Source organism: Gilbertella persicaria, assembly GCF_025201335.1.
Source record: "Gilbertella persicaria strain CBS 190.32 chromosome Unknown B0P05scaffold_21, whole genome shotgun sequence".
Taxonomy (NCBI): domain Eukaryota; kingdom Fungi; phylum Mucoromycota; class Mucoromycetes; order Mucorales; family Choanephoraceae; genus Gilbertella; species Gilbertella persicaria.
Window position 1 is genome coordinate 340,603 of NW_026251982.1, and position 24,390 is coordinate 364,992.

Genomic DNA, 24,390 nt, shown 5'->3' on the forward strand with positions numbered 1-24,390 from the left:
TAACAAATAACCACAACAAGCTATACAAAAATTGTTTTTTTTTTCTTCTTTTACATATATATTTTTTTTCTTTCTAATTTTCCGGAAACAATGTTGCTTAAAGTGTCATTCATTAGTTCACTGCTATGCTCTTTTGTGTGTGCCAACATGGCTCCCAATTATCCAGAACCAGGCACTGTTTGGAAGACAGGCAAACAATATACAATTACCTGGTGTAAAGAATACGCTTTCTATTGATGTATTCACTCATGTCATTTTCCTGTAGTTGATGATAAACAATCACCACATATGAAAAAGTCATGGAAAAATTTCAAGATTGGTAATACATATTAAAACATCAGTAGCTTGTATTGATAGATGGATTTTAGATTTCATGACGGGTGATAATGACAATCAAAAGTTTCTACAGAATGTCGCTACGGTATACATGATTCAATTCGAACAGCATAACTTACATTCGATAGAATTTGGATGCTTCTAAAACCAATTCACTCAACTGGACTGCACCTGAAGTTGAACCTCATGCACCGGTTTACTTTTTGATGTTTACCAATGGTATGTAACAAAAGCTATTTTCGGGTAATTAACCCTTTTTTTTTTTTTTTTATCTTAGAAAAAGGTGAGAATGCTTGGACAACTCGCTTTGGTATCACTGGACCCGAAGGCAAATTAGACAAACCAGAACATTCAACTCAGCCTGACGGTGCTTCTATTCCTTGGGGTGTTGGTAAATTAGTAGGCGGAAGTATCAATCAACTCACTGTCAAACCGACGGGAACTTATTCTATGAACCCTGCAATGGCCTCTGCAGCTGAAAAGAATGCCAAGGTTGTTATTGCTGTTTCTGAAGGTCAAATCAGTGCTTCTGTGATTCATTTACCTTCTCTTTTTATTGTCTCTGTTGTTACGTTCTGGATGTCGTTATTATTATTTTAAATTTTATTATATAAATGTTTACATTTCCATAGCAGTATCAACTGCCATTGTATCATGATGTTCATTAAACATGTATTGGTCTTGATAGTCCTTCAAGTATTGCACTGATCTCTTTTCGTCTAAAAAGAGAGCATAGACTCGCTTGATATCTTGTACATCAACAGCAGGTGCCTTTCTCTTCCTTGCAACCAAATTAGCAGCTGTGATCAAATGAATAGCATAACGAAGTGATGTCTCAGTACCAATACGTGTCAAGACATCTTTAGCATCGTCTGTCATTTCAACATCTTCTTCTTGACATCTAATCTTTAAGATTTCCTTCACTTCCTTTTCTTCATAAGGGTTTGTTGAGATAATAAGCATACGGTCTAGTAAATCAACAGGAATACCGTGAGGTGATTTATACTTTGTGCCTCGAATATGCGTGATACCGCGATTTGAGGCCATGATCACAACAGGTGCCATGTCATCTTCCAAGGCTCTGTTCAAGAAACTAAAGCATTCAATATCAAGCATATGTACTTCATCAATAAAGAGCACACCAGGCACAATCTCGGCCTTTCCTTCTTCTCTCCATTCTGCTACTTTGGTATTGATCTGGTCTCTTACTTCAGATTTGATTTCACCTGTATCACCAGAGAAAAGGGCCAAAAAGCCTTGAGTTCGACTGTTGATCACATCAATTTCGTGTAAGGAGACTGTATGAACTACTTCTTTTCTTTTTTGTAATTCGCCTTCTGGACATTGAACAAATTTAGTCTATCTCAAATGAGTTACTCTATACGCAGACCAAGACGACTTACATCAGAACCCATTGCATCATAATCCCTTGCTCTAGCATAAGAACGACCTAATTTTGAAATACGGCCAGAAGCCTTGTCGATAGCAATCACATCACCAGCCATGACTTTTTCCTTGTTGAGTGAATCAATCATTTTGTTACCGAGATCGTAAATTGTTTCCATGTCGGTGGTCTTCAATGTCAATTTACCGGTTTTTGAGCCCTAATGTGACAGATGAGACAATGAACACTCAGGGTTTATAGAAACTTACACCAGTGATGGATCGATCAATTTGAATTTCAACCACTTCACCTTCAATCAATTCAGATTCTTCCTTGATACGGACACCAATGGACCGACGGAAGGCTTGTGTCAATGCTTCTGTCTTACTCATTTCAAGTGAGAAGATTTCAGAAGCAGCCAACATGGTAAAAGGCACGTCTGTACCAAGAGCTAATAGCAGTGAGATAGAGTGATTTTCTATTTTTGAGCTTACCTTGTGCCATACCCATGGCAATAGCCGTTTTACCTGTAGAAGGAGGACCCGCGATCAAGACAGCGCGACCTGCTATTTTTCCAGCTTGAATCATTCTCAAAATAACACCAGCTGCTTTACGAGCCTTTAATTGACCCACCATGCCTTGAGAAGTAGTACGGGGTTCAAGTGTATCATCAAGACCCAAACCACGAATATGAGAGTGGGCACCTAAATGGATTTGAGTTTTTGTGCTTTAGACTATTGATATTTACCAACACGCTCCATTTTTAAGAGATCTTTAGTTTCTGTTGAAGTTGTTGCAATAGGTAAAGACTATATATAATAAGTGATCGAGTTTCATACCATGGTCATTACTTACCATATTGAATAAACAAAAAAAAAGAAAGAAAGAAATATAAAAAGACGTGTCTTTTTTAGAAAAAAGAAAAAAAAATAGTTTCATAGTCACATTTTTACGTCACTTGTCAATTAGAAAATTATGCATAAATGAAGTTTATTGTCTATTGTTTAAAAGAGGTTGGGTTTCACCTTGGTGGTGTTCAGGGGAAGTAGATAATACAGAGGCATCATGCACAGCACCATAAACAGGCTTCAAATAAGGTTCTACTACCTTCTTGTTGACAGAACTGGCTGAGTTTTCACGAACAGGTTTACGCTTATGGGCTGTTAATAAACGCGTCAAACGACTGTTTCTTCTACTGTTGTTCACTTGGCGACGTACAACACGAATCTTGTTGTGTACATCCACATAAACGTCTGTTTCATCAATGATTTCTTCACCGATCAATTCTTCAATTACATCTTCCAATGTAATCACACCTAAAGCACCAGTATTGGATCCAGGTTCGTTTGAAATTAAGGCCATATGACTCTTGCCTTCTTGGAAAAAGTTAAGAATATCGAGGCAGCTTGTGTCTGGTCCAGTTTCGGGCAAAGTACTGATCTGAAGATTTTTGACAGGCGAAGCATCTTCAGGGTCATAAGTAATCAAACGTTTGGTAAGCAACATGCCGACAAAGTTCATCTTGTCTCCAGGGGCATGGACTGGAATGCGAGAATAACCAGCAATCAGGATTTTATCGACCAATTCTTCGTTCAAGATGTCGTCTGTAGAAAGTGTGAATACGTCGGCAATGGGTGTCATGATTTGAGAAACAGGCTTGGATCTCAAGTCAAGAACAGCACCAATAATAGTGACTTCATCTTCAGTCAATGCATCAACATCAGCAGGATTTACAGACTGGTGAAGAGAAACAAGCGTTTTAAGACCTGCCTTTTTGTAAATAGTACCATGAGATTCACCAAGAACATAATCCAAAAGCTTAGCTGTAGGATAAGCAATAGGATACATGATATACATGAGTGTAAGCACCATACTATTGTCATTAGTAACACAACCTAAAAGACAGGGACTTACGGTGATGTTTTGGCACCAATAGCTAAGCCATAACGTACACAAATAGCTAGAAAAAAATCAGTTTCATGTATGACAAACACTGGGTTACGTACATTGTGGAATTACTCTAAGGTTGATTATTTAGTAAACAAATATGCAGAAAGGTAGAACTTACTCTCCAAAAATGACAATCAAAGCAGTAGAAATTACAACAGCTTTCCAACCACCACCAAGCACACCATCAAGAATAATAGGTAATGTCTCATTCACAATCACATTAGACAAGAGCAAAGTAACCAGAACCCAGTGTTTACCGCGATGAAGTAAACGAAGGACTTGTTGAGCATACTTCTTTTCAGACTCGGTACCAGAGTGAGTAAGTACATGAAGGTTCGTTTCATCCAAACCCATTAAACCTAAAGTAAGACCTAATACAGAAAAATAAGTCAAGATTTTAAAGCGTCAACACACTTACCAGCAAAGACACCGCCTAAAAGAACAAGACCAAAGATGACAATAAGTTTCTCATAAAACTCGGGTGAACCATAGTCAATTTTAGGTTCTTCTGCATCAACCTCTGGTGTGGTATAGGCACTTAATGGATGGCCATAAATGCTAGTAAATAAAGAAGCTGTAGCTATCACAAGAGTTCGTATATTAGATATACTATGAGTACGTTGCATTCAAAAATAATAGAGAAAAAAAAAGAAAAAAAAAAAGAAATAATCGTCATAAATTACAACAGAAATGAAACTCCGGCCCGAAGCCTTTTTTTTTTTTGACAAAATCTATCAGTATTCTTCCGTTTTATATCCCTGTTGATTGGTTAATAGTTTTAATGGACCCTATTGATTGGGGGTATATTATCTAATCATTCCCCCCTTTTACTTTATATAGTTTTACAAGACAGGTCTTTTTTTTTTTTTTTATTTATATATTTATTTCCGAGTGATGATTACAATGAGATATACAAGATTAGTTGGGAGTAAATTGAACATATAAATGAACTTCACCATGGCTAGTCAAGCCCAACTTGGCGGGTAACTTAACCCAGGTATCAGTAGGAGTACCATTAAAGACTTCTTCAAGCTCAAGCTTGCCTTCACCAATATCATCACTTCCAACAAGGTCCTTATCAATGACATTCAAATAAAGCTTGTGATGGCGACCTTCTTCCAAATTGAATGTGAAGGTTTCGTTCCAGACAGGGTTATTGGAATTGTCTACAACAGAAGTCCTTTGCTTGTAGTCCTTATCAAGGTATAATTCACTAATATAAACATGAGATTTTATTGTGTCTAACTTCTTTACTTACACAAAGGCATCATTTTGGCCAACCAAATCTTCATCGTGAAGATCACGGGCTTCGACTAAAAAAGAAGAATAAGCATACATAAAAAAAAAGAAAACTAAATACTTACTAACTGTAACTTGGAGAATACCAGCAGGATATTTGTCAAACATTTGAATAGAATAAAGAGAATCAAAATGAGTTCTGCTTGTTCTTTTTATAATGGATGCCACAGATGCAATTTCTGTTTGTTTACGTCATGATAGATATATTATGCAACATATATATTCTTTTGTTCTTGTATAACTCTGATTCCATCATGACTTTTTTTTTTAAACGGTTAATAGGGCCTTATTTCCTATGAACACAATCACAACGCATAATAGCACCAATCAAATTGCTTTACCAACCAACTGCTAAGCAAAGATACATGTCCTGAAAAGAACTGGACATTCAACTTTTGGATATTGTTTTCCCCTTTTTTTGTTTATTTATTTGTGCTAAGCTTCCGCTTCTTCTTTTAAGTGTATCGTTTTGTACTAAAAATATTTTTCTTAATTACCCGGTTATGGCTTGCAGATATGAGTGAATGAAAGGAAGAAATAATAAGGCAAGTGTAACCTTTTCCATTTTGAGCCAAAAGCCCGTTTGTTTATAATTCAGCCAATAGTACCATTTGTTTATTATTGTGTGCATGTTTCTCCAATGGTATATGTACATTGTCTTTATTTACAGTTGAAAAGGACTCAGTTTCTCATTAATTGAACTATGCTGAGGTGTGGATACAAGCGAATGATCAGCACTATGGCTGTTTGTGAACGATAACATAGGCTCGGTAGGAGAAGAAGGAAGCATATCTACATGCATCGCAGCAAGATCATCACTGCATATACTAGTGGTATCTTGCTGAGATGATAATGGTGACATCATACTCGTCTGTTCATCATGAGCATCTTTTCGGAAACACTCTTCTGAGCAATAGATAGAGTCCTATACACGCTATTAGAGCAATGTATGATCATACTATTGGCCTCATACCAAGTTTGGACTCACTGCACAATCGCAAAAGGTACACCAATTTGTATCGCACATAATAGAGAGAGAGAGAGCTAAAGAAAAAAAGAAAAAAAAAGCGAGAAATAACAAATCTGCCCACTTGCATTTTTGGATTGAGCCTCCGCTTAACTATACATTGAATAACTTCAAACCTACAGTCCTTTAACTGAACTGTAAGGTGCTATTTTCGCTTTTAAGTGTACAAATGCTTAATAATAATAATACAAAATCAATTCTTTTTGTTATTCTGTAAATCATTAATAGCAAGATGATGCTAAAAAAAGGAAAAGAAGAAGCTTTCTCAAAATCATCATTAACAAGAGAGCAATTAAAAGGTTTAGTCATCCATTGGTTATCGACATTTCTGGCTTAAGCTCAATAAATTTGCTTTATAACCATACTATTGAGCGAACTATCAATATCTTTGATACTGTCATACTAGTCTTGACTTGCGCCTCTTAATTCAAAATAGCTCTAATGATCTGTTTATTTTAATTCGTTGAAAAGACATGGATTGGACCGAGAATTCAAGAATGCTTTTGTGACTAAATAGAACCAATAGTTGCCTTACGCCTCTCATTTCATGAGTGAATTTCAAGTCATCATAATAGCTACCATATCTTGCTTTCGAAACTATACCTTCGCTGTCCATGGTGAACAAGTGACACTCAATTCAGCCAATGGTTTCCAAGTCAAAAAGATAGTCCCTAGTGGTTTTGAATTGCAAAATCACATCACCATCTCTGTTTCTCCTTTTACTCGCGACTTTCTTGATTCTGATTTTGCCAAGGACATCCCAAAACCTCTTCAAAGAGAGCACTAAATTTTCACAATCTGCATTTTATGGTGTACGAGGTCTACAAGCCAGAACAAGAAAGAAATATTCTATCCAAATGCGCCTACTAGAAGCGGTTACTGATTCAGTAAGCCAATTGATTCAGCCAAAGAACACCCTACATATGGCCTGTTATGACTCTGCATTGACAAACTACAGGGCGAATTTGGTATCGATGCGGGATGAGAATAAAATGATCAATATTCTGCTGAACAAGCTGGTGTCGGTATTACTATGTGTGCACTTGGTTCCTAAAAGAAAAAGAAAAAGAAAGCATACTTCAAGTTTATGCATGAATCTCAAAAAGGCAAGAAGAAAGAAGAAACCAATGAAGCAAGCAGGTCCTTTCATTGACAACGGTTCTTTAATCATTTCATCAAATAGAAGAAGAATGATCATTTGAAATGAGAAATACCGCTTAAGCAAGTACAGAAGAAAAAGAGACAATTTGAATGCTGCTGATGTTAAAGCCAAATGGGCCAAGCGTGTGAATAATAGTGAACGTCCTATCCAAACATATGAAAATGTTATTATTAAAAAGGTACATACATCTCTATTAGAAACAAATTAGTTACTCATCTATATCATTTGTATTTTATTCAATAGAAGGGCGAAACTGTTGCAAAGAAAAGAAAGCAAAGTGTAGAAGCTCAAATGCTCGAAGGTTTTAAGCGTCCTTGTACAAATGTTCCCTATGAAGCTGAACCTACCATGTCATCTGAAGCTGGACCAAGTAGGCAGCAAATCACAATGATGGAAGTCGAAGAAGAAGGCAAAGGCAAAGCACCTATGCGAACTCAAACTATTCCTAAGCCTGTTGTTTTCCGCACGCCAGCAACTGAAGCTGAAATGTTATTCCTCCGGCTGGGCGCGACGCACCTTTAGCAGAAATTAAGTACTTATTTCGTGTTAGAGTGATTGCTAAAATCTGAACAAGTTTAAAGTTTCTGCAATACGCTGCTTAAATCAACAATGTTTATTTCTTGGGATATTCTAAAATTAGGCAGAAACGAAGTTCTTCATACTTTGAAGCCATTGAGTGTATTCTCTTTGTTCCTTGTATTCAATATAATCAGGCAAGAAATTAGCCAAGGCAGAGTTAATACCACGTTCTTCAAGGTAACGCTCAAAGAGACTTTGAAGACCTTCATCCAATTCAGCAAATTGAGGACCAATGTAGAGACCACGGCGTTGCCAGTCAGCTTCAGCAGATTGTTCATTGGCTAATTTGCCATCCTTGTAGTACATAACACTTTCAACTGCAATTTCACCGTCTTGAGCAACTGTATCGATGGTAACAGCACCTTGTCCTTCCTTTTAATCAGTGATCAGTACATGTCATCTCTATCATCTCATTTACCTTTTCGATAGTGACAGAAGCGCGAACAGGGAAAGAGACAACTTCTTCTTCATTTTCAACCATATCATCTTCAGGAAGGAATTCATCAGAGGTAGCATTATTGATGTCTGAAATAGAAAACAAGACACGGATCCTACAAGATATATGTCAATCTTTTTTTTTTCTTGGTATGGCTACTATCCTACTTTACTTTTCGTTACCAAACGTACGAACAAGACTGACTTCATCAACACCAGCCTTGTCTTCAATCTAAAGAAGTTAAGATCCATACGGATAACAAACAACTTACCTTGAAAGCATTGGTTTGCAAAAAGTCCTTGACAAACTCGGGTTGGCCTTCTTCTTCATTGGACTTTTCGTATTGAAGTTCTTCATCCAACTTGTGAATAAGGTCAGTGTCAACTATACAAGCGCGTCAGTTTTTTTTTTCTTTTCTTTTCTTTTTATTGTGTTCATACCAGCACTGTTGCTCATACGAGGAAGAGCAGCAGAAAAAGAGCGTGTGGCGTTGAACACAAAAGGGCGAGGAGAAGGAGCTACAAGGCTCTTAACAAGTTTGGGACGAGCAATAGCACGAAGAGAAGAACGCAAAAGACGAGAAGCCATCATCAATGATAAAGAAAAAGAAAGTGAAAATGACAGGGATAGGATGAAGAAATTTATTTCAACAATGCGAACTTTCTCCGCTTTAAAATAGAGCAGCCACAAAAATCATGCAAAAAAAAAAAAAAGAAAAAAAAAATAAATGTTCTCTGCCGGCAGAGAAAAAAAGTGCTCAAGTCTTGACTTGTTTTAAGCGATACATCAGTGGAATATCACCACTTGTTTTTAGTATGTGGTGCTTAATTGCAGCAAGTGTCATAGTAGGTGTCAATAGAGTCTCACCACAGAGCAATTCAATAGAAGATTCATCTTGTATCTCAAGTTTCTCAGCAACATATTGAATCAGTTTCCTTACTCTTAAGACGCGATTAGCCAATAATCGATTGTTAGGTCTATTTCAATTTAGATAAGTACAAATAAGGATGATTCGTCTTACCCTCCAGGTAATTCCTCCAAGGAAGAATCTGTTGCAGGTCGTAATACAAATGTCAATTTGACTGTTTCTTTAGGTGGTGTCTTATTCTAATAGTGTCAATGGATATCATCTCAAGATCTTTACTTACATAGAGAAGATAGGACAATAACCAAGATGGAGCAACATCAATAATGGTGTCTACATCTCGGCCTAATGAGCCCACAGTACCACGATACAAATCCATGCCAGTTGAAGCTTCTGCGCTTTCTTCTGCAATGATGATCATAGTAGAAGAAGGTATATCTAAGGGAGGAAAATCGTCTAAATGAGGTGGTGAATAAGACTCAGTTTTAGTCTCTTCTTCAATCTCTTTTAATTTAGCGGGCTCATCACCATCGCCATCTTGTTGTTGTTCTTCTTCTTGAGTCGTTTGAGGTGATGCATGGATAGAGAGTGTAGATGTGGTAGGGGCTAGTGTCTCAGTTGTAGGCAGTTTATCTTCGTTGGTAGGTATGCGTGTTAATTTAGCCTTGACAGACAAGTTTTTAAGCTTGTTCATGAAATTACTACTAGTAGGGGAAGTAGGGGAAGTGGGCAAGGCAGCAGGTGGTGGAATCTGGACAGAAGATTCCCTTCGAGCCACAGTAGGTGGATGATGCATACCAGAAAAGTAATCAGGCTGAACACTAGAAGAAGGTGGAGCAGTAAAGGGTCCATTCAAGGTAGCTGTTTGTGGAGAAGATGGCACATAAGGTGATTGATCTGTATGGGTAGTGACTGCAGTCAAAGGCAATTTAGGACCTTCTGCTTCGTTCGTCAATGGTGGTATGGGAGTCGCAGCAGGTGTGGCAGGTGCTTGCTCAGGCATACCTTCATGGGCTTGGCCTGATTTACTTTTCACTGATTCTGGCTTTTCGGGTTGATCCAATTCAAATCGAATCTCACCCTGTTCTATTTCTTTTGCAACAAACTGATGAAACAAGTTGGCCAAGACCCATTTTCCTATATTCAGGCGTTGATCTTCTCGTACTTGATAGTCTTTTGGCAATTCTACTTCATCTGCATACATTTCACAGTCAAAACAATTAAATTCATGCAGCTGAACAGTGATAGCACCAATTTTGGTGTCCACAGAGCACCAAGCAGGAAAACTCTCGATACTATTGACATGACAGGCTACATCTTCAATGTCTTGTTTACCAAAGTTCTTGATTTGAACACATTTCGTGAGATCCCATAGAGTGACTTCGCCATTCGTGTCTTTGGTCAGAATATGGCGTCTGTTGTGCAAGATCAAGTGAGAGATAATACCAGGCTTGCCAGGTATCACATCGTCTGGTTCTGATCGTAAAGGAACAAGCGAACTTTGATTGTCTAAATCGTCGTCTTGATAGCTGATAGGGATAGAAAGCACTGAGCCAGCGTACATGGTAATTTGGTCACTAGGGACATAAGAGTCTGGTATGTGTGAAGTGTAAGGAGATTTAGCCATGGGCAACTTGATTAATGCTGAAGAAGGAATTTCGGGGTTAAGCTTCGATCGAGGCAATAGTTGGCGTGTTTCTGCAGGCGGAACAGATAGCCATCGATGAATGCTTGAGCTAGAAGTGGCTGTCCATACATAAGTATCGTCAAGTGCTGCAATCTATTCCATGTAAGGCGTTCTGTTTGTTGTGATATGAACTTACTTTAAGCACACCACTATCTTCTCTAAATAAGCCAATGCATTCACTTTCTCCATCGAGTGATGCTTGTCCCATCATATGTGTCTTATTGACAAGACCATCTCTTGATCCTGAGTAAAATACTTTGAGTTCAGGGTGATTCGAATACAAGGACCAGACAGAGTCAGGATGTGTTTCATAAGTAGTCAAGCATCGTTGTGCTTTGACAGACCAAAGCTTGATAGTAGAATCAGATGAACCTGAAAGAATCTATAAACAGTGAGTGAATTGCAACCATACGCCATGTTTAGATTACATATTGTCCATCATCACTAATTAACAAGGCACGAATGTTGTCTGTATGGCCTGTCAGTTTACTGATGCGTTTGCCTGATCTAGGGTCCCATAATCGAACTACTTTTTCAGGGGAACCTGAGGCCATTAAAGTACCGGATGGATTGACAGCCAATGCATAAATAGAGCATTTACTGGAATTGTTGTGCATTGTATCTAATCGTAGTCAGCATAGCTACACACCAGACAGACACTTACTTGTGTTTTCACTTGTGTTATCCGTATAATGATGAACAGGGCCTGCATCAATAGTAAGGGATGCTTCTGATTTCTCAATATCCCAAATATTGATGCGTCTATCTAAACCACCACTGGCAACCCAACCAGGTTGAGAAGCATAAGTAAGGCATTTTGCATAATCCATATGGTGTCCAATGGTATGTGCTGCTTTCATATCGCTTGAAGGCTTCCACAATTTAATGGTTCTATCATTCGAAGCTGACACTACTATAGGATAGATGAATACAGTGACTTGATTGGACATGATTTACCACAAGTGTTTCCTTGACACAAGACAATATCATTCACCCAGTCTGTATGCATTTGTGAAAATGCTTTGCATGTCGCCTTGGGTGTTGTCTATCATAAACTGTGAGCAATGAAGCAAATAGAAAACCAGATTCATACTTCAGTAGGATCATCGAGTGTGCAGTACTCTTGTTCTCTTTTGAACTTCAAATGCAAATCCCAACTGGCTACTACACCATCTCTGCCAGCTGAATACAACACGCCTCCTTCCCGTGTAGTGTCAATAGCTAATGAGTTGACACCAAGGCAATGAGCCCGTTCTTCATTGCACAAGTTGACGACGTAAGAAACCTTGTGGCGAGTTGCTTTCATACGTTTTTGAAAAGAAACAAATATTCAATATATATGTGTGTGTGTGTGTGTGCAATGTTGCGTGTTGCAAACGGTCATTGAATCTGGGTTTGTTACTTGAAATAAATGGATGCCCTTTTCGGTTACACCTTTAGGCTTTTGTGCAAGTATATAAAAATCGCACGAATAGCTTCCTATTGCTTAGGGATATATAGTTACCAATTAAACTTGTAGGATTTTTTTAAATTAGTTTATTCATTGTACAGTGCTTCCAGCGTCAATTGGTTACCTTACCGAAAAAATTGGTCACCTTTCTGAGAACCAATTGGTCGCTTTTCTAGAAAAACAATTGGTCACTTTTTTGAACTTCAATCGTTTGTCGTTCCTAATACAATCTCAGTTGGCTCCACTCCGTCTGCAAATGTGATAGATGCTCTCAGAGCCACGCTTTATTTTCCTTTTAAGTATAATAATTATATATATATGTATATTTTTTTTTTCTCTTTTTCTTCCTTATATCTTTCTTGCCTAAGCATAATTCAATTTTTTTTTTGGGTTGGGAGGAGGTATATATATATATATATATATATAGCTAATAATAATGAGATAAAGATAACATATAATTGATTTAGAAGAATCGACGATACCAAGGGGGGGGCATCTATCACATTTTTCGACTTCGTTCTGCCATCATAAGGAATAATCCAGTTTTATCTGTCCTTCTTCAAATCACTACCGACAGGAAAAATTGCATTTAAAAAAGGGCTTAAAGCTCTTTTGATAAAAATTGATTCATCCTTAGAATCAATTGATTCAGAATCACTGTAACTGTTTAGTCTAATAGAAATATTGTTGGTACCGAACGCAATTCAAAAGAGACATTCACTTACAAATCATACAGAATTTTTGCTGCCATATTTTTATTCGAGCTCACTAAACGGTTTAGAGCAGCTACTACTGCGCTTTCTTTTTTATGTGAGCTCAATTGAACCAATGTTAGACTGAAAATAAAAATAATGCCGTATAGAATAAAAAGTGATTAGTTTCAAATTTATAATAAACGAGGCTGATGTTCTTACATTGGTTTGTTCTGGATAGTTTCAAAAGGCGTGATGTTGGATTTCAAAAAGAAATCAAGAATAAGGCTCTACAGAAGATCAAATAAGTTTTACAGCTTTAAACCTAATTGGGTTATTTAGTTTACCTTCCTGTTTTCCCTCCACAAAACAGCTATCTCATTGTCAAAACGATCTAAATCGCTTCGAATAGAATCAAACAGATGCTGATAACTGGCAAACGACTTCTCGTTCATTTTTCTTTTAATACAATCAAAGAAATCCCAGTTCTCAGGAATAGTTTCAGAAAAATAAGACATAACGAAGAGTAAGAATGCTCAGCAGCAAGGTTCAACATATGCTGGACTTGACTACGAGAGCCGAAAATCGCAACATCAACCGCAAAAAGAAGACAATTCAGAGGAATTGCATCAGACATACCAGGAGGACACACCAAAGTAGTATTGTTAAATGGGTGTGAGTTCACAAAAATTGATTTCCCAACACAGTAACAAAAATCCATGTGACAGCATCAAATTGCTACGTCACCTGTATTTTATCAACCAATATTTCCCAGCTTCACTGTATCCTTGTCCTGTTTCAAAATAAGTGTCCCAAATTTTCTTGGCTGTCCCGTTTTTGAAGTACTGACCCATTTTCAAAAGAGTGTCCCAATTTTTTCTTTCTGGCCCAACCTATTTTCTTCAGCTGTATAGACTGTCTGTAAAATGTTTAAGGGGTGACCAATTGGAGCTCAAAAAAGTGACCAATTGGTTCTCAGAAAGGTGACCAATTTTTTCGGTAAGGTAACCAATTGACGCTGGAAGCACTGTACAGACACTAGGCAGTATAATGTATTCAGACTGACTTACTATCTATCTACAGTGTATTAAATTTGTATTGAGTATACCTTGCTAAATAATCATTCTTTCTTTTTTTTTCTCTCTCTCTTTCTTCCAATATGGAGTCCTACTTTCAAGTGTTCCGTAGTCATATGCAGGAAAAAAAAGTCTATTTGTGACAGTGTTTTCATTCGCGTTGATTGGTTCATTGTTTTAAAAATTTATTCATTTTTTTTACTTTTTGACATATTTCCTCCCCCCTTTTTTTTCTTCCTTACAATTCATACTATGACTGAGTGGCCCGTTAACAAGGTGCGTTCCACCTTTATCAAGTTCTTTGAAGACAATCAACACACTTTTGTCCCTTCCTCTTCTACTATTCCTCATGATGATCCTACTCTTTTGTTTGCCAACGCCGGTATGAACCAGGTATGCGAGTTTGTGTTTATCAGAAATGATGACTCATGTTTGCTTTATATAGTACAAACCTCTTTTCTTGGGTACAGTTGACCCCAACTCTTCTTTGGCCAGTCTTAAGCGTGCCTGTAACTCTCAAAAGTGTATTCGTGCTGGTAAAGTAATCCATTTGATCTATCTGAGATATTGATGATGATTTAGGTGGTAAGCACAATGATTTAGATGATGTCGGTAAAGATACCTACCATCACACTTTCTTTGAAATGTTGGGTAATTGGTCCTTTGGTGACTATTTCAAGAAGGAAGCTACTCAATTTGGTTGGGAATTCTTGACCAAGGTCATCAATCTCCCCAAGGATCGTCTTTATGTGACTTACTTTGGTGGTGATGAAAAGCAAGGTCTTCCTGCTGATCTTGAAGCCAAGCAAATGTGGTTAGATCTTGGTGTTGAAGAAAAGCGCTTGCTTCCTGGTAACGTCAAGGACAACTTCTGGGGTAAGATTGATCATTAGAAATAATACAGGATGAACTTACTTGGTATAGAAATGGGTGAAACCGGTCCCTGTGGTCCTTGTTCTGAAATTCACTATGATCGTATTGGTGGACGTGATGCTGCTCACTTGGTCAACATGGATGATCCTAATGTCCTTGAAATTTGGAACATTGTGTTTATCCAATTCAACAGAGAACAAGACGGTTCTCTTCGTACTTTGCCTAATCAACACATCGATACTGGTCTTGGTCTTGAACGTCTTGTCTCTATTCTTCAAAACAAATACTCCAACTACGATACCGATTGTTTCACACCCATTTTTGACAAGATCAAGGAATTGACCGGTGCTAGAGAATACACAGGTTTGTTGGGTGAAGAAGATAAGGATGGTATCGATACAGCCTACCGTGTTGTTGGTGATCACATTAGAACCTTGACATTTGCTATTTCTGATGGTGGTGTTCCTAGTAATGAAGGTCGTGGTTATGTCTTGAGACGTATCCTTAGACGTGGTGCTCGTTACGTCCGCAAGTACTTTAATGTTCCTATTGGATCCTTCTTCTCTTCTCTTGTGGATACCTTAGTCGAACAAATGAAGGAAGGTTACCCTGAATTGGCTAAGAAGGCTGATGATGTCAAGGCCATCTTGGACGAGGAAGAAGTTGCTTTCTCCAAGACATTGGATCGCGGTGAAAAGCTTTTCGAAGCTTACATGAAGAAGGCCAAGGAATCTGGTTCTACTGTCTTGTCTGGTGATGACGTCTGGCGTCTCTATGACACGTATGGTTTCCCTGTTGATTTGACTCGTATCATGGCTGAAGAAAACGGTTTAGAAGTCAACGAAGCTCAATTTGAAGCTGCTCAAGAGGCTGCCAAGAACAAGTCTCGTAAGGTCAAGGGCGGTGACAATGGCCAAGGTGTGGTTGCCCTTGATGTCCATGATCTTGGTGCTTTAGACAATAATGATGCTGTCCCCAAAACAGATGACAAGTACAAGTACTTGCCTGGTAATGTCCAAGGTCAAATCAAGGCTATTTTCTTTGAACACAAGTTCCTTGACTCTACTGCTGATATTCCTGAAGATCGTCACTTTGGTATCTTGACTGACAAGACTAACTTTTACGCTGAATCAGGTGGACAAGAATTCGATACTGGTTCCATCATTACTTTGGACGGTAGTACTGAATTTGCTGTTCACGACTGTCAAGTCTATGGTGGTTATGTCTTGCATGTAGGTCATCTCAAGTACGGTCAATTGTCTCTTGATGACCAAGTTGAGCTTTCTTATGATGATGTCCGTCGTTTCCCTTTGAGAAACAACCACACAGCCACTCACATCCTCAACTTTGCTCTTCGTGAAGTCTTGGGTGATGACATTGACCAAAAGGGTTCTCTTGTCTCTCCTGAAAAGCTCCGTTTCGATTTCTCTTTCAAGACACCTGTCAATGCTAAGCAATTAGAACAAGTGGAAAAGATCTGTAACGATTTTGTTGCCAAGAACATGAAGGTTTACTCCAAGGAAGTGCCTTTAGCTGTTGCCAAGGCTGTCCATGGTCTCAGAGCCGTCTTTGGCGAAACTTATCCTGATCCCGTCCGTGTTGTCTCTATCGGTTTCGATGTTGACGAAATCACTCAAGATGTCTCTAACCCCAAGTGGAAGACAACCAGTGTTGAATTCTGTGGTGGTACTCACGTTGCCAAGACCAGCGATATCAAGTACTTTGCTGTTGTTGAAGAAACAGGTATTGCTAAGGGTATTCGTCGTATTGTTGCCGTCACAGGTGATGAAGCCACTGCTGCTCACCGTGAAGCACAAACCTTTGTTGGCAAGTTGGACCGTCTTGAGAAATTGAACGGATCTGAATTAGAAGCTGCCCTCAAGGTTGTTTCAAAGGAACTTGATGCTGCTGTCATTTCTTCTGTTGCCAAGGCTGCTTTCCGTGACCGTTTTGCTCAAATCAAAAAGACATTTGACAATGCTGAAAAGGCTCGTAAAGCTGAACAAATCAAGGAAGCCAGTGAAGCCGTCAAGAAGTACTTTGAAGAAAATCCCGAAGCCTCTTACTTTATTGCTGAATTGCCTGTGGGTAACAATACCAAAGCTTTGGGTGGTGCCATCAACTATGCCAAGACTAACTTGAAGGATAAGGCTGTGTATGTCTTTAGCAGTGATAAAGAATCTGGTCGTGTTGCTCACAACTGTATTGTCGGCAAGAACTTTATTGAAAAGGGCTTGAAGGCTTCTGAATGGGCTACTGTTGTCTGTGAGAAGATTGGTGGTAAGAAGGGTGGTAAAGATGATGCTGCTCAAGGTTCTGGTGATAAGATTGATGGATTACCTGATGCTTTGAAGGCTGCTGAAGAATTTGCCAAGCTTAAGATCAGTGCTTAAACACTTTCTTATGTACATTATTCATTTTATCTAATAAACATTTTGATTCCTTGTATTTATTACACAAAACGAGGCCAAATGGCAATGTGTTGACCCACCAGCATGATAAATATTGAATACATTAAACTATAGCGGTAAAAAGATTTGGACCTGCACAGGCTTCGGTAATTATTTTTTTTTTCTGTTAAATCTTTAGCTATGATTTTGTTTTGCTTTACTTTGATAAACACTTACGCTTGCAGCGGACTGATACAGGTAATATGATGTATTCAAAAAGGAAATTGAAGATTGATTTGCGAAAGATCACATCATAAGCTCAAGACACTTGTCCGGTTGTTTAACAGTCCGAGTCTTAAACAACTTTACATAAGCCCAATATTTGTTTTTCACATGAAATTGTCTTTATAAATAATATTTTCTCTCTTTTTTTTTTTTTTTTTTTTATCTTTTAGCTATTTTTTTTTATGTATATACAGCATGAACTTTTATGAAAAAAGACATAGAGAAAACAACCAGCTCTTTCAACAACATGAAAGAGCTATTGACAGCATACAAAATGCAATCAAAAGAGAAATACCTCACTTGATTCATGAATTTCAACTAGACATTGAAGAAGCTGATAATCTAAACGAATATGTGAACGATAAATGTAAATAAACAAACAAGAGACAACCACTCATTAAACTTGTGTTTAGTAACCCTATTTCGTTTTTTAAGAAAAAACAACTATTCGTTACCTACAACATTGTCTCTCTTACTAGATACCATCCGATGGAGAATAACGCAAGACATTGATCGAATTCGTACTTGTCAACTTGTTGACTTTCTTTCTCAACCCCTTGTCTATTTTCACAAACAGGACAGAATATGTAGGCCTGTGCTGGTTGTTCAATTAGCGCATTTACCCCAGCCTTCTGAATGTGATTCTGCTGAATTTTTCACACCACTCGTTATTTTCATACTCGAGACAGCACGATTACTTATATGGGATTTAACACAAGAAAGAATAAGAAACCAAGTAGAAGATCCAATTGTTTTAGATATGGTCGTTTTAATTGATTTTAAGAATGCCTCTTCTTTACCCACTGTAAGGATAAAAAGAGAACAGACACCTTATTCTAATAAGATAGGATATCAATCTATTTAAATCGTTTGTGACATTACTCAGAAGATATCCAGGCTTGACAGGCACCGTCAATTTAATTAATTTTGGGTGGATGTATCAAGGTCTTTGGCAAATGTGTAAGCTGGTATTATCCAAAGAAGCTAAAGCCAAGGTCAACTTTCCAAAACCACATGAACTCAAACAATTGATTAAAGACCAAGATTTGATAAAAGGTAAAGCACAAACAATGTGTACAATTACTCATAGAATGATAGCATTGGGTGGACAAGATGATTTTGAATGGAGTCTCAGCCAAGACAAGTATTATACCAAATACAGACCACCACTTGTTTTGAGTAGACGCAGTTCGAGTTCATCTATTTATTATGATTCACTTGCCATGACACAGGTAACAAGACCTCCTTCCTCTTTCAGTCTGTATGCTACACCATCCAATTCACTTACGCCTGTTGCAAGTCATACAAACCTGACGAGTCTTGCAAGAGCCTATTCAAGTATATCCTTATCCTCAAAATTGGGGAATGGCATGCCTCCACGCTTAAGAACAACCATTAGACAACTGAGCGACTTCCTTCATCATGTACCTTCCTCTTCTAATACAAACCATGAAAGCGTATCTTGGCTTTTATCTCAGAAACTGGATAGGGTTCAACAAGAACAAGAACAATTTTCTCCTCCTGTACCCAACAACCCTCAAAACTGGTTTATGAGATTGATAGCACGTTTTGAACATACTCTTCGGCAAGTGACACTCAGAATACTCGGAAAGATGGTCAAATACCAACGCACTGTGTACTGGGTTGTTGCCTGTGTTTTACTTCGAAATGGAGTACAAGAATTAGTGCAGCATCTTTCTTTATTGATCTTGGAAGTGTTGTTTGCTGGTCAAAAGACGTCTTCTCTTGGCATAAACACACTTCTTCAGATAGGTAGTAGCCAAATGACGCTTTAGTTATAATAAAAATGACGTTTAAAAGAGTTTATGACGTTATGCAAAATAATTCTGCTTTATTCAATCTAAAAGGGAGGAACGTTATAAATAAAAAAGGAAAGAAAAAAAAAAAAAAAAGAGAGAGAGAGAGAGAGAGAGAGAGAGAGAGAGAGAGAGGGAGAGAGAGAGGGAATATAGATCATAAGAATACACATAAGCAAATATTGGGCTATGCTGCTGCTGTTGATTTGGTCCAGCCATCATAGAATCCACTATCCACTTCTCTTGAAGGTTCAGAAAGAGATTCATCTTCTGTAACAACAAGGTCTTCATCTTCAAAAGGATTCTCATAAGCTGGTACGGCAGGTCTGTTCTTCTCCACTAAACGCTTTAATCTGTGTCTTAATGCTCTATCTTCTTCCAACTCAATATGAGGCTCAAAAGCATCTAATAAGCCTGCTCGCATTGTATGGAACACATACATGGCATCTTTTTCTGAATGACCCAATTTGGATTCACTTTCTAGGCATTGCGCAATCACTTGTCTAGCCTGTTCTACCAGGTGATTATTATTGGTGTTATTCTTCTCGTCATCCGTTATTAAAACAGCGCCTGCTACGTTGCCACCGTTTCTTTTTTCTTCTGCAAAAGCATCTTCTAATAAAGTCTTTCGCTTACGACGTCGTCGATGTTCGAGTGCGTATCTTACTGCAAAATGAGCTTCCATACCACCTCGACGTTCCAATTCTTTTCCATCTCCTTTCAAGGCCAAATCTGCTTCTAATCGCTTCAACAAATCTTCTCGCATTTGGGAGTCAGCAGGTAAGACAAACAATATGTAATTTAGTGTATATAATCGATGCGTCACTAGACGCCAAAAACTATCGACTGTTGGTGCATCAAATGACGCTGACGTAGCATTCAAGGGTGTAGAATAAGACGGACTTGGCATAATCGACGGTGATAATTCACACAATGCGCCGTGACTTGAACTAGGTCGAATAGGGTTAATTATGCCATCTAGTGTTTGTTTTAGGCGGGCTGCCATAAAAAGAGCTCGGCTTTGACAGCGTTTATCATTAAAGAAAAAAGAGCCAAAAACATCATCAAATTGAGTATTTTCTACTTTTTTTGATATCATTTTGAGTGTATCTGTAAAGCTGACATTGTTGTTCATCACTGTAGGTGATAAGTTAGGCTCAGGAACATAAACAGAGTGAGAATATTGTTGTGGTTGTTGTGGTTGTTTTGATACTTCCGTCTTTTTCTTAAATGGAAGCTTGATAGATTTTACACGAGCAAAAGTAGGCATATTGTTTTTTTTTAAAGGTAAAGGAAAAAAAAAAAACAAAAACAAAAAGGAAAGAAAGAATTAAAAAAACTTTTTTTTTCTTCTTCTTTTTGTAAATTGGAAAAACATGCCAAATCAAAAGGCACGTTCTTTTGTGTAACTTGTACTCCTTTTGTAACTTTTTATTATTTTCCGTATTTGCAAGTTCCAGAACAACAATCAAAACATAGATCTGCAGTTAATAAATGCTTGTGTGCGTCAATTGCTTGTTGTTGTTGTCTGCATGACTTATTGAAACGGAATTTTGTAAGCGATTCGAACAAAAGATGACAGTAATAGTTTTAACCTCCTTTTTTTCATTTCAGCATACTTGAATTAATTCATTATTGAAAGATCTCCTTCAAATAATAGAGTCGCTTTTTTTTTAAGCAGTCATAAATCATATTCATCTTGACCCTGAAACAACTTCTTTTTTTGGCAAGATAAAATAGCTGAAATCGATTCTTCTTAGATACGGAGCAATGTATACTCCCCTCTTTGCATGAATGAAATAGATAAAAAAAAGAGTCACGCACTTTTTCAAAGATGATTTTATGAATGACAACATACACATATCTAATTATCTTGAAGGACAAGAGTAGGAGTGGATTCAGATGTATACTTGCCAATCCATTCAAGAACTATAAAGAAAATGAATATAGGCTTCTAATTCACGACATTACCTTCTTTGTGCCATCTTAAAGAGTTGGCAGGCTTCAATACCCAATGGCTTTCATCTGGGAAATACAAAAGACGAGAAGGAATGCCTTGTCTTTGAAGAGCAGTAAATGTTGATAAAGACTCATCAAATGTTAATCTAAAGTCATTTCCACCATGAATCACTAACATGGGTGTCTTCCAGTTTTGCACATAATTTGATGGTGACCACTTTTCGAATCCTTCTCTGTTCTCGGGTTGAATAGGAGATCCACCAAACTATATCTCTTATCAGTATATCTTTTCTTACTTGTTTCGTCCTACCTCTCTTTCATCAAAGTAGATTTCATCTAAAAGACAAAACATTAATCACCCTGTTTATGTTGATATGTAACATTACCTGTAGTGTAATAGACGTGAGTAGTAGAGAAGACACCATCATGGTTGACAAGAACTTTGAACTTATCGCTGTGACCATTGATCCAGTTTGTCATATAACCACCATAGGATCCACCCAAACCTGCAACACGTTCAGCATCAAGATAAGAATACTTTTCCAAAACATGATCAAGGCCTTTTTCAAGGTCTTCAAAAGGATAAGACCCCCAATTACGAGTAATAGAGTCAGTGAAAGCTTGACCATAACCAGTGGAGCCGTGAGGATTGAGGGCTACCACAGCATAGCCAGCACCAGCAAAGATTTGAGGGTTCCAACGTGTAGACCTAATATGAATTAGTTAGGTCAATGCAAATCATGCACCTGATGTAATACAAACCAATTATCATTCCAAGCACCTTGAGGACCACCATGAATCAAGAAAGCAACAGGATATTTCTTGCCTTCTTCAAAATCAGCAGGCTTGAGATACCAACCATGAACTTGATCATTCAAGGCACCGGTAAATCTTAATTCTTCGGGTTCAGAGAATTCGATTGTCTTGAGCTTTTCAGCAAGTCCTGATTCAACTGCAAGAGGCTTGATTTCTTTAGTCGAGACATCCAATACATGAGGAGCAACAGGATGCTTCATTGAACTAAGACCATAAAAGATATTACCGGAAGGAAGAACAGTAAGACCGGTGGCATAGTGTTCTTCTGTCAATGTCTTTACAGATCCAGTATCAATATTGACTGCAAAAATCTTGTTACGACCTTGTTGTTCAGCTGTAACATACAGCGTCTTTCCATCAGCTGAAGAAGTAACTTCATGAGGACTACTGTCCCATGAATCAGCAATCACCTTTCTTTCGCCAGATTTAGGGTTGAAGACAACAATACGGTTTCTGTCAGATTCGTATTGAGGAACCATCATTTGAAAGTAAACCAAAAGACCTGAAGAAATAAAATGAGGTGCAGAAGAAGCAGCAGGAATGTCCTTGTTGATAGCAACAGGAGCTCCTTTTCCGTTTGTAGCAACAGTGTAAATATGAGCAGATGTTTGCCAGGCGTTATCTCTTGTGTTGATCTTGGCCAAGAAAGCGATTTGAGAGGCGTCAGGAGAAATATCAAAGTCACTGGCATCGCCCATAGGGAAACCAGGAGATTCCAAGCCAGTCTTTCTCAACAAGTTGATGGGTTCACTAGCGATCTTGTATTTTCTGTCAATGATAGAGACATCGACAACAAAAATATTGTTCTTCTTTTCCTTTACATAATCATCCCAATGTCTAGTCAAAAATCAGCACATGTCCATAAAATCTGTTTTTTTTTCTTTTACCTAACCATAAGCTCATCATAAACCAAGGCAGTATCTTTCTTGGTTTCCTTGATTTCCTTGTCCTTCTTTAATGTACCTTCCAAAGTACCATCATCATTGTAGACAGAAGCAGAAAATGCTAAAAGCTTATGCTGAGCATTATATTTTAAGTTACCAAAGGAAATAGGGAAATCCGTAAGACGATAAGGACTCTCTTGCTTATTCTCCAAATCAATGACATACAATTGATCCACGTCTTCTTTCAGTTCATTGTCGTGGTGAAAATAAGCGATATGTTGATCATCCAAGAAAAAAGGTTCGCTATCCGAAGTATCAAAAGATGGTTTTGTCAATTCCTCCACTGAGTTGTTATCGATATTTAAGAGGTAAAGGTTACGAACTGTCTAAATATGTACGCGTTTGAATCAACAAATACTAATAAATTAACCGAGAAAATACCTTTGCTTCAGTTATATTGTAAGCAGACTGTGCATAAACTGCAAGAGCACCACTAGGTGAAGTGACAGGAACACCGGGACGAGGTAACTGAATAAGATCAGCAGGTGTAAACTTTTCGGCCATAATAACAGTCATACTGAATAAAGAAGCTCCAAAAAGGAGGAGCTTGTTTTTAAATAGCATTTTGTGAATGAGAGAAAAAAAAAAAGAATGAACAAATGAGAACTGGCTTTATATTAGAGAGGAGATTTGCAGCCAAAAAAGCATTCTGTGCACAAAAAAGGAGATTTACCTGTGAAAAAGGAAAGTGTTGCTTCCATCTGCTCGGAATTATTTAGACAATATACACCAACAGTAAAAGTATTGTGTCACAAGAAATAGAATGCTTAGTAAGTATGATGTATGACATTATCACAAATTGAAGCTATTTAATGCATGGATAAAGCGTTCTCGCCGACAAGCACATGCAATACAATTAGCATTGTATTTGAGAGATTTCTTTCAATGAATAATAACTAATGATATCAAGATCATATCAAAGATACATTATTTGTCTAATTCATCATCAAGAAATGATCAACTTCAAGTTGTGCCATAATTCGAAAAAATTTCTACACAAGTGTAACAGCATACAAAATGCTGCGCGTACTAATTGCCCGCATGAATATGTTTCAATTGAATGATCCCTTACAGAGACCCGCATACTTAACATAGTATAAAAGTCTAATTTGGTACAAAAAAAAACGATCAACATCGTTTTGTACACTTTTCGCCATAATAAACGCCCAAAACCCCATCTTGTCGGATATTTAATTACAACATTGTCGAAATTTTTGCAAACATCTCAAAATCAAGCTTTTTTCCAAAAGCGAATGATAGCGGTGTTTTTTTATCGGTAGTGCTTAACAAAAGTTAAAGTTATTTTCTTTGCGGATTTAATAATGTAAAAAAATGTGATATTCTAGATATTAGGTTCTTGAAA

The 24,390-nt window shown here is 37.7% G+C and overlaps 13 protein-coding genes across 13 annotated transcripts; 4 read left to right on the top strand and 9 right to left on the bottom strand.

The window, feature by feature from the left end:
• Positions 1-36: 36 nt before the first annotated feature.
• B0P05DRAFT_114910 (uncharacterized protein) lies at positions 37-945 on the top strand. Its single transcript, XM_051572972.1, has 5 exons — positions 37-214; positions 266-319; positions 369-421; positions 465-555; positions 614-945. The coding sequence occupies exons 1-5, from the start codon at positions 91-93 to the stop codon at positions 934-936; spliced, it is 645 nt and encodes a 214-aa protein (XP_051434672.1). The 5' UTR covers positions 37-90; the 3' UTR covers positions 937-945.
• Positions 918-2,589, bottom strand: B0P05DRAFT_491706 (RuvB-like 2). The gene is made up of 6 exons (XM_051575329.1): positions 2,576-2,589; positions 2,469-2,529; positions 2,215-2,424; positions 1,990-2,171; positions 1,740-1,940; positions 918-1,695 (listed from the first exon to the last, which is right to left on the bottom strand). The coding sequence occupies exons 1-6, from the start codon at positions 2,576-2,578 to the stop codon at positions 955-957; spliced, it is 1,398 nt and encodes a 465-aa protein (XP_051434673.1). The 5' UTR covers positions 2,579-2,589; the 3' UTR covers positions 918-954.
• A 96-nt stretch (positions 2,590-2,685) lies between these two features.
• Positions 2,686-4,361, bottom strand: B0P05DRAFT_543092 (uncharacterized protein). The gene is made up of 5 exons (XM_051578393.1): positions 4,089-4,361; positions 3,789-4,041; positions 3,727-3,740; positions 3,635-3,680; positions 2,686-3,593 (listed from the first exon to the last, which is right to left on the bottom strand). The coding sequence occupies exons 1-5, from the start codon at positions 4,294-4,296 to the stop codon at positions 2,711-2,713; spliced, it is 1,404 nt and encodes a 467-aa protein (XP_051434674.1). The 5' UTR covers positions 4,297-4,361; the 3' UTR covers positions 2,686-2,710.
• Positions 4,362-4,588: 227 nt separating this feature from the next.
• Positions 4,589-5,077, bottom strand: B0P05DRAFT_571904 (C2 domain-containing protein; the record flags this gene model as incomplete). The annotated part of the gene is made up of 3 exons (XM_051581409.1): positions 4,589-4,883; positions 4,929-4,983; positions 5,035-5,077. 3 exons carry the CDS (start codon positions 5,075-5,077, stop codon positions 4,589-4,591), a joined length of 393 nt encoding a protein of 130 aa, XP_051434675.1.
• Positions 5,078-5,633: 556 nt separating this feature from the next.
• B0P05DRAFT_470638 (uncharacterized protein) lies at positions 5,634-5,996 on the bottom strand (the record flags this gene model as incomplete). The annotated part of the gene is made up of 2 exons (XM_051574572.1): positions 5,634-5,894; positions 5,943-5,996. The coding sequence occupies 2 exons, from the start codon at positions 5,994-5,996 to the stop codon at positions 5,634-5,636; spliced, it is 315 nt and encodes a 104-aa protein (XP_051434676.1).
• A 547-nt stretch (positions 5,997-6,543) lies between these two features.
• Positions 6,544-7,680, top strand: B0P05DRAFT_587478 (uncharacterized protein; the record flags this gene model as incomplete). Its single annotated transcript, XM_051582595.1, has 3 exons — positions 6,544-6,705; positions 7,205-7,336; positions 7,402-7,680. 3 exons carry the CDS (start codon positions 6,544-6,546, stop codon positions 7,678-7,680), a joined length of 573 nt encoding a protein of 190 aa, XP_051434677.1.
• Positions 7,681-7,794: 114 nt separating this feature from the next.
• On the bottom strand, positions 7,795-8,558 carry B0P05DRAFT_470558 (mitochondrial glycoprotein; the record flags this gene model as incomplete). Its single annotated transcript, XM_051574567.1, has 4 exons — positions 7,795-8,109; positions 8,156-8,288; positions 8,346-8,404; positions 8,445-8,558. Coding segments are annotated over 4 exons (621 nt in total), but the record flags the coding sequence as incomplete, so codon positions are not given.
• A 295-nt stretch (positions 8,559-8,853) lies between these two features.
• Positions 8,854-12,152, bottom strand: B0P05DRAFT_543111 (WD40-repeat-containing domain protein). The gene is made up of 7 exons (XM_051578394.1): positions 11,819-12,152; positions 11,683-11,770; positions 11,390-11,638; positions 11,154-11,347; positions 10,862-11,107; positions 9,322-10,818; positions 8,854-9,280 (listed from the first exon to the last, which is right to left on the bottom strand). Exons 1-7 carry the CDS (start codon positions 12,029-12,031, stop codon positions 9,191-9,193), a joined length of 2,577 nt encoding a protein of 858 aa, XP_051434679.1. The 5' UTR covers positions 12,032-12,152; the 3' UTR covers positions 8,854-9,190.
• Positions 12,153-12,720: 568 nt separating this feature from the next.
• Positions 12,721-13,385, bottom strand: B0P05DRAFT_571906 (uncharacterized protein; the record flags this gene model as incomplete). Its single annotated transcript, XM_051581410.1, has 4 exons — positions 12,721-12,847; positions 12,901-13,011; positions 13,090-13,157; positions 13,215-13,385. 4 exons carry the CDS (start codon positions 13,383-13,385, stop codon positions 12,721-12,723), a joined length of 477 nt encoding a protein of 158 aa, XP_051434680.1.
• Positions 13,386-13,994: 609 nt separating this feature from the next.
• Positions 13,995-17,209, top strand: B0P05DRAFT_510739 (alanyl-tRNA synthetase; the record flags this gene model as incomplete). Its single annotated transcript, XM_051575602.1, has 4 exons — positions 13,995-14,336; positions 14,389-14,479; positions 14,526-14,819; positions 14,868-17,209. The coding sequence occupies exons 1-4, from the start codon at positions 14,196-14,198 to the stop codon at positions 17,207-17,209; spliced, it is 2,868 nt and encodes a 955-aa protein (XP_051434681.1). The 5' UTR covers positions 13,995-14,195.
• A 489-nt stretch (positions 17,210-17,698) lies between these two features.
• Positions 17,699-18,804, top strand: B0P05DRAFT_450818 (CRAL-TRIO domain-containing protein; the record flags this gene model as incomplete). The annotated part of the gene is made up of 4 exons (XM_051573883.1): positions 17,699-17,858; positions 17,905-18,296; positions 18,340-18,547; positions 18,590-18,804. Coding segments are annotated over 4 exons (975 nt in total), but the record flags the coding sequence as incomplete, so codon positions are not given.
• A 600-nt stretch (positions 18,805-19,404) lies between these two features.
• B0P05DRAFT_543123 (uncharacterized protein) lies at positions 19,405-20,612 on the bottom strand. The gene has a single exon (XM_051578395.1). The coding sequence runs from the start codon at positions 20,576-20,578 to the stop codon at positions 19,496-19,498; it is 1,083 nt and encodes a 360-aa protein (XP_051434683.1). The 5' UTR covers positions 20,579-20,612; the 3' UTR covers positions 19,405-19,495.
• A 282-nt stretch (positions 20,613-20,894) lies between these two features.
• B0P05DRAFT_614876 (Alpha/Beta hydrolase protein) lies at positions 20,895-23,591 on the bottom strand (the record flags this gene model as incomplete). The annotated part of the gene is made up of 6 exons (XM_051583405.1): positions 20,895-21,532; positions 21,578-21,603; positions 21,654-21,976; positions 22,030-22,920; positions 22,971-23,353; positions 23,409-23,591. The coding sequence occupies 6 exons, from the start codon at positions 23,589-23,591 to the stop codon at positions 21,263-21,265; spliced, it is 2,076 nt and encodes a 691-aa protein (XP_051434684.1). The 3' UTR covers positions 20,895-21,262.
• Between the last annotated feature and the right edge of the window lie 799 nt (positions 23,592-24,390).